Source organism: Seriola lalandi, unplaced genomic scaffold (assembly GCF_002814215.2).
Source record: "Seriola lalandi dorsalis isolate HSWRI2012SDOR001 ecotype SW California unplaced genomic scaffold, Sedor1 jcf7180002054984, whole genome shotgun sequence".
Lineage (NCBI taxonomy): Eukaryota > Metazoa > Chordata > Actinopteri > Carangiformes > Carangidae > Seriola > Seriola lalandi.
The window spans coordinates 662,983-671,125 of record NW_019525533.1 but is presented as its reverse complement, the minus strand read 5'-3'; the positions used below and the strand labels follow the sequence as shown (position 1 = coordinate 671,125).

Genomic DNA, 8,143 nt, shown 5'->3' with positions numbered 1-8,143 from the left:
GAGAGGCTCAGAGCCTCCTCTCTTCTGATTGGCTCACCGACCTGTTGTTACTAGAGCTGCAGAGAGAAGCCTGAGAGAGGAGATGTAAAACTACACTGAGATGGTTTTTGGTTCTTAAAACCACAAATATATCTTCTTATGGATCAACACTTCAAAATAAAACACAGAAGAAGAAGAAAATACGGAGCTTTAAGAGAATCTCTGTCCAACTCTGGTGAACATGCAAAGAATAATGATGTTGAAGAAACCACAAACAGAACTGACATGATAATAATCTTTGTAAAGTTACTGAGTGATATTGGAAATTTAGCTGAAGATAAAAATTTGACAAAGTAATTTAAAAACAAAAAAGGATAAAATAAATGGCTGCTGTGGCTCCTGAGGGCCTGAAATAACAACTCAAACTGTGACGAATCATCTGTTTACACTGACGTTGACACAGTTCACCTGAAAGGTCTGTCATGACAGTGGGGGGTAAAGCGTTTGGGATTAATCCACCGCAACAGATGGCCGCAGACAGCAGCGGGAAGCAGGATACTTTATCACCGGGATCCCTCCACACGTTTCCACATGCAGCCTGCGAGAGAGGCCTGAGCTCTGATCTCTGAAGGTGCCTCCACTTTCTCAACCTTTATAGTTTCTAGTGTCCGGAGCACTTCCAGACTTCCTGAGATTTCAGAGGCACTTTAAGAAGTTTTTTTTTATCTCCTATTGTGCCACATTAAAACTAAAAGTAATCACATGGTTAATGACATAAAGACAGACATTAACATATTTTTTTTTAGAGGTTTAAGTTATTGTAAGTTGTGCACAGCCAAATTCATTGGATAAGTTTTATCTGTTTTAAGGCCATTATTTATTACATTTAATCATTTATTTTATTGTATTTGAGTTTTAAATGTTTCTTATTACCTCTTATCTATTTTATTATTGTTGTTTATCTATCTTACTGTTTTTAATCTATTTTTATCCATTGTATTTTCATTATCAGGCTACATTATTAGTTTTACTGTTTATATTCAAACTTATTATTATCATAATAATAATAGTAATAATAAATAAATCATCTTATTATTTATTATCAACTATTATTAAATGTATTACTAATGAGCTGCTGGACACAGGGATTTCCCCTAAGGCATAAATAAAGCATCTATTTATTCATCTATTATATATAAAATGAAAACATTCATATTTCATGCTGTAAATCAGACACTCTTTTATAAAATGGCTCCTACAGTTTAATACTCACATGTTTACAGCTTAGTGATGTTACCTGTTAAGATTAGTTTGTTTTCATGTTAAGAGTATTTAGTCATATCCTCATATCACTGTAGAAACGCCATACGGACCCCTGGGTGTCATCTCTCCTGTCTCACCTCTGACTTGCGTACTTCGTCTCGGGCCTGACGCTGCGCTGCTGACGCTGCCCCGGACAGGTGGTCGGTTCCCGGCTTCTCGGGTTGACAGCTCCATGTTTCACAGAGCTGGTCGGTTTGGGAGCCACAGATGTAGACCTGGCTCTCCGCCTCTCACAGGTGGTTTTGGAGGCTGTGGTGGAGGTAGCGGTACCGGTACCGGTGGTGGTGGCCCGCTCACACCTGTCCCGCTGCGGACACCTCGGGCAGCTCGACGCGCGGCTTTTACGCACAGCGGGCGCTTTGAGTTCACTCTCTGCTCCGGTCACCGCCTTCACCTTTGCCGGTTTGCTTTTCTCCACGGTTTTCCCTGTCGCCTCCACTGGTTGGGGCTTTAAAACCTTTGTTGCTGGCATTTTTATTTCAAGGAAACGCTCCTGTCTCCGGCCTCCGTGTGTGGAAGAGACGCGCCATTTTCTTCCGGTGTTCACCTCTATTGAAACATAAAAATATAAAATCTCAACTTTTCTTTTCTGGAGAGTCGGTTGCTATGGAGCTTTCATCTTAGCAACGCCGGAGTCAAGTCTAACAGACTGGGGTAACGCGTCCGGCTCAGACTTTCAAAACAAAAGCTTATGTAAAGTGAAACAATTCCAAAATAAAAAAGAAAGAAAAATGTTTAAATTTTAACAAAAAAGAAAATCCTGGATATTGTTAGTCATGTTATTCATATATAGCAATCCGAATCCAGTTTCACAAGAGATTGGCAGCATGAATGTGTATCTGCATACAGTAACACTTCACATAGAGCAAAGCTGCACCTTCCAGGACTGTAATGCAGAGACAGAAGTCAGCATGAACAGCATACTCACAGTACAGTGCATGCCAAATGTATGCGAAAAAATACAATAAAATATATAAAGCAAAATTCCTCTATGTGCAAGAAAAGTTATTAAATCCTAAAAAAAATAAATCAGTGGACGATGTTGCTGCTCGCTTCATGTGGCCTCCATATCCCAGAATGTAAAGCACCATAATGCAAAATAGTGGTTTACATTTTTTAAACAATATCTCAATTCACTCATTCATGTTTATTCATGTAATTATACAGTCAGCCAATCATGTCGCAGCAGGTAAATGCATAACATCCTGCAGATAACGCGTCAGGAGCAGTTCTGCGTTTTATTTTGAAGGCAGAGCCCCCTGGTTTCCGGTGTGTTCCCGCCTGTGTGTGTCCGGTTTTGCAGCTGCAGATTAAAACCAGTGACGCAGCAGAGTATTTGTTGTCAGTAGGTGGAGGTGCACGAAGTCCAGTCTGCAAGTCTGTCCAATGACAGACGCTCATCCGATTACTGACACGCGACTCTGCGCTGGTCACATGACCACGTGCTGTCAGATTATAGGGCACTTTTCAAAGATGTTCAAAGTGTTTTTAAAGGAGTAAGAAACATCCGAAGAAAACACACAATGACAAGGACACAGCATTTATTTAAAAAAAAAAACTTAATGTGATAATAAGAAAAATTAAATTAAAATGTTGATTAGAGATAGTTTAAGTTAGTTGAAGAAGAAATGTTAACTTTTAGGTTAAAATTGTTTATTTCATGGTGACTACAGTCCTCCACTCATATTTAAGGGATATTATTGGCCAATAAACAGGAAGTCACACTATAAAAAGGTCAAACCCTGACCTTAAATAAACAGGATATATGATGATATGTTAGTGTTTAGTGTGAGTCCAACCAGTGGTAGAAACATTTACTTTAGTACTTTAGTATTTCTCCACTTTGTAAGATTCAATGCATTTTCATAAATATATATATATATTAAGAAAGGAATCTGAATTCTTACCTAATATCCAAATTAGACACTTTAATTTTTATTTTAGTTCTTTACATTTTATGAACACACTAAGTATATTAGATAGATAGATAGATAGATAGATAGATAGATAGATAGATAGATAGATAGATAGATAATTAGGAGTCATCCATGCAATAATATAAATGCGTATTAGTAATAATATAAAGCCTGATGGCAGTGGGAACAAAGGACCTGAACAATCTCAATCTCATTTCAATGACACTGCCTGATTAAATGGAAAATAATGAAATAAAATCAGGTGTTTACACTTTAGTGCATCAGTTATAATAATATACACTCTGTATTCTGAGAGCTTTTATTTTCGATCTGTCCTGGAGCAGAATGATGGAGCCATTTCTCCGTGGTTATTGTTATTTTTTACTTGAGTGGATGGAGTGAACACTCGGTCCATCCACCATTGCTCAGCGGTCACACGGTAACAGCGTGTCGCTCCATCACCGTGTGACTGCACAGTGTGCACGCTGCAGCCTGGTTGTTTGTCAGTCTTCGCGGTCCTCCTGAGCTCTGAGTGGTGCTGTCTCGCCTCTGTCGCCCTGTGAGATCTGCCTTCCATTGCACTCCTCCACCAGCGGACTGAGCAGGCCCCTCGCAGCCGCTACACGGTGGCCCCCGAGCCGGGCTGATTCCCACCACAGACCCGGCAGGTGTGACGGTGGTGGTACACCGGAGAACGGCGGGCAACATATCCCCTCCTCTGGATGTTGGATTTACGGACTGATCCGCGGGAAGAAAAAAAAGAAAAAAGAAAAAGCAAAAGCCCGGGCTGTGATGAAACCCTAAACAAAGTGCGACACACACACAAGCCCGTGCACATCATAAACGGGCCTGTCTTTGCTTTGCAACTTTGCGCGTGTGCCCCTCTGCAGGGGTTTAACGGCCGATCATCATAGGTGAGGCTGGTGAAATTATTGTCTGGGGGAGGGTGACGCGCACTTCACAGCGGCCCCTGCGCTGTCAGACGAGGAAGTGAGGATTCAATACACGCCCCATTTCAGCCTGTGTCGACCCTGCTGAAAAAGCCCCGACCCGTTTATCTGATAACACGGCAGCGGACTTTATAAACATGCGCTCACTTTCGGAAGGACGACACCGGGAATAACCTGCAGGACGACGGCCGATTTCAGAGGTAGGTGGCCGGGGAGCTTTACGCATAACGTGGTCATGACAATTCCCCAAAATGTTATTATCGTGAGACTTCTCCGCTGTGGAGGCCTGTCTCCATCTTTTTTTTTTTTTTTTTTTTTTTTTAATAGTCACATGCATGATCTCTGGCCTGACTGTGTGCACCGTGACTCGTTACTATGGCCGTGATCGTGTGAGGGAGAGTGAAGTGAGGCGGGCACGTTGAGTGAACAGGCTGCGGGCCAGATGTCAGCATCTGCCCGCTGCGCGTGGAGTGGCACCTGCCTGCGCGGTGATGGTGCGTGGATTCAGCTGAGTTCAGGCTGCAGACTGAGCACACCGAGACCCCCCCCCCCCCAATTCACACCACATACAGCCCCCCCTCCCAATCGATGGTGTCCACCCACCTCCACATGTCTGCAGCAGAACTGCTCAGATAACTTGGAGTGGGGTTCACCCTGGAGTGACATTAGGCTACTCCTCCTTCTCCACTGATTAAGACTGTTCAAACTCCATGCGCTGGTTCTACACCTGAAACAGCTGGTGTATTAATCGATTATCAGAAGATTATTGATTAATCGTTGAAGGAATTTGACTGAAGTGACTGAAATTCACTGATTCCAGCTCATTTTTTTTCCACCTTTACATATTTAAAGGTGTCACTGTGGAGCCTGAGGACATGTGACCTGCAGTCATTTTATAGACAGAAATATTTATAAATTAATCAATAAACTGATCAGATTGACTCATCAATAATGAAAATAATGATTAGTTGCATCCTTTAACAGTCCCACATTTTAGTTTTTGATCCATAAGAAGATGTATTTGTGTTTTTAAGAACCAAAAACCATCTCAATGTAGTTTTACATCTCCTCTCTCAGTCTCGTCGATGAGCCTCTCTTCTGATTGGCTGACTGTTTTCTGAGTGATCCAATAAAAATAAAGCAGATTTCAGGTAAAATCACTCAGAGAAACCAAATCCTGCAAGGTTTGGATGGTGGGTCCAGGTGGGCGGGGCTTGGTGACTGCTTTGTTGTGACATCACAAAGTTCCAGAAGTCCTGACGGCTGGTTTTAAGGCTCAGTTTCTGAATACAGGCTGTGTGCATTTCTGTGTGGACTGAGGCTTTGATACTTTCACAGTATTAATATAGAAGCTAGAGCTGATCTATAATCACACTACACATGGACACAGACCTTTACATTGGAGGAGCTTTAAGTGCTACAGTATGTTTTGCATTAAAATCACTGATCTGAAAGCAAAACTATTAATGTGTCACTGATTAATTCCCAGATAATATAGTGCACATAGCACTCCATGTAAGAGTATTATAAATATGTCATAATGATATTAGAACTATATTAACAATACATTTAAATCATTTTAAATAAACAGAATAGATGTGGTGATCCATCATTTATATTAGTTCAAAAAGAAGCTGAAGATTCGTTCGCTTTCACACTGGGAGATTTCCCGCTGGTGAAGCTCTGAAGATGCTTCATGCATCTTGAAGGACTGGAAATCTGTTGGTTCACGTACCTTTAAACTGTCAACTTTTACAGAGTAACTTCCTCTTAATTGTAAAGGTCGACAGGATCTGGGAAACTTTTGAAACGACCCGGACAAAGATATGGACTCTGAATCATGAGCAGGGCTGTGAAAGTAAACCGACTTTCCTGCATCTTACTTTAGTCTTTAATAAATTGGGGAACGTGAACGCTGTTAGTTTGTTTTCTTTGTGGGTTTGAAGAGTGAGAAATTAGTGTTTGATCACTGGATGTAGATACAAAATTTAGTCAAATAATCAAACTAACTTCTTCAGATTACTGTGGCGAGGCCGCAGCGACTACAATAAATAATTATTTTCATTATCCGTTGATGTTTTTCTTGATTAATCGATCAAATAAAAGTCAAAAATAATCAAAGTCTAACTTGAGCTCAGATGACGTGAGGAGATAAAAAGCTTTTCTAATGTCGTTTTAAACTCGGTTACACAACCACACTCGCACTGTAACTGCCTGCAGGATGATTCTTCTTTTGTCTTGACATGGTTGGGTCAGATCAAACCGCTGCCATGGCTCTAATCCAAAACACACGGCTGAAGTTGATAGTGGCGGCGTCGTGTGTCAGTCAGTTTGCAGAGTGAAATTTCAGCAGTCAGTGTTGTGGTCTGAAACTCTGACTTCAGCGTCAGTGACGGGCATTTGTGATCGGTGGCGGGGATGAAGGGCAGCTGTCAGGTTATCACGTCCTCAAAACGAACCAGCGATCGTCTGAACATATTCACTACATCAGTCTCAGAAAACTAATATTTTATATTCTGGGTCTAGTTTTCAGCCTCGGGCGTGGATCGGCTTTCAGCTTAGTCAGACATGATATTTGTTTTAGGATTTTTTTTTTTAGGTTTTGGTCTCGTCATTGTTCCTTGTGGTTGGAGGAAAACAACTTTAAGGCGTCAGACGAGATTTTAGAAACACTCCAGTCATGAGTCAGAGTTCCTCAAATCTCCCCAAACAGACAGAGGCTAAAATGTTTTTTTGATTTTTCATCATTAGCTGTTGAATTATTGTCTTTAAGTTTGATTTAATTAGAGCTAACACTTTATTTTACAGATCTGTAGCTTCCACTTTATTTCCATATAATCTCCTGGAAAGAACCATATGATTTTGGTGCTAATTACAGGTAAATTAAAGAGTGATCAGCTGGTACACCTCCAGTTATTTCTAAATGCTAAGCTAACGCTACCCTGAGACTTTTATTCAGAGGACAGCAGGTGAGCTCCACATGCGAAACAGTTTCCAATAATAAAATAAATGAGGGACTGGGATTTAAATGGAGCCGTTTCTTCCTTGGAAATTCACTGGAAGTCAATAATAAACTCAACACGACTAACTGAACTCACTAAGAAAACAGCCTCAGAACTTTGCCTCTGTAATTTGAACCAAACTACGCAACATTACCGAGAACTCCTCCGACAGTAAACATCTGCTTATGAATTAAACATAACTCAAAATAACTTTAACCTTTCTTCAATTTTACACCAGATTACATCGTTCTTTCCAGGAAACGTTTTAGGAAATCAGTGGAACACCAGAAGGCCACTCAGGGGGAACAACATGCTCCGGACTTCGGAGAAAGAACTTTAAATTCAAAGTAAATGATCCGGATCTGGTTCAAAATTCAATGTGTTCATCTCAGACCGACGTCACGTTTATTGATGATTAAATTAAGTGTTGTCTAATACACACCTGGTCGACAGGTGTGGAGAGAGGTGACATCATATGAAAGGAAAGTTTTAATTTCAGCACACAGTCAGTCTGAGTTTATTACAGATGCAGCATTTAAATTATTGCAAATGTTGCATCGATGATTCCTGATTCTTATCTATCAATCAATCAATCAGTGTGCTACAGTGTTGAAGGATGGACAGGGAGCTGGTGCGTCAGACCCCATCAGACCACGGAGAGTCCACCAATGGAACCAGCCCTCAGACCTCCGCCACCACGCCCGACTCCTCCACCCCGACCACCCCCACCCCTCCTCGGCTCACCCCCAACCCCATGCTGCTGGACTCCCCTGCGCCCACGCTAACCCCCACCACCTCCTCCCCTCCTCCCCCTCTCACCCCTGCTCCCTCCGTGTCTGCGACCCACGGCCCGAAGGTGGCGGCGGCGGCGGCAGCATCTCCCCACATCCTCGTCCCCACTCCCCCTAAACTCACCTCCACCTCGACCCCCGCCCTCCGCACGTACTCTCGCCCGATCCTTCCCTCCCCGACC

The 8,143-nt window shown here is 42.1% G+C and overlaps 2 protein-coding genes across 2 annotated transcripts in view; one reads left to right on the top strand and one right to left on the bottom strand.

The window, feature by feature from the left end:
* The window catches only part of LOC111647290 (uncharacterized), a 3,049-nt gene extending 1,129 nt beyond the window's left edge, over window positions 1-1,920 (bottom strand). Inside the window, exon 1 of the mRNA XM_023396913.2 lies at window positions 1,380-1,920. Within this exon, the coding sequence (XP_023252681.1) occupies window positions 1,380-1,774 (395 nt within the window). The 5' untranslated portion in view covers window positions 1,775-1,920. The remainder of the gene's footprint in view (window positions 1-1,379) is intronic.
* A 1,794-nt stretch (window positions 1,921-3,714) lies between these two features.
* phc3b (polyhomeotic homolog 3b) overlaps window positions 3,715-8,143 on the top strand; it is a 19,397-nt gene continuing 14,968 nt past the window's right edge. The window contains 2 exon segments of the mRNA XM_087171300.1: window positions 3,715-4,368; window positions 7,768-8,143. The exon segment at window positions 7,768-8,143 is cut by the window's right edge and continues 55 nt beyond it. Of these exon segments, the coding sequence (XP_087027426.1) occupies window positions 7,787-8,143 (357 nt within the window). The 5' untranslated portion in view covers window positions 3,715-4,368; window positions 7,768-7,786.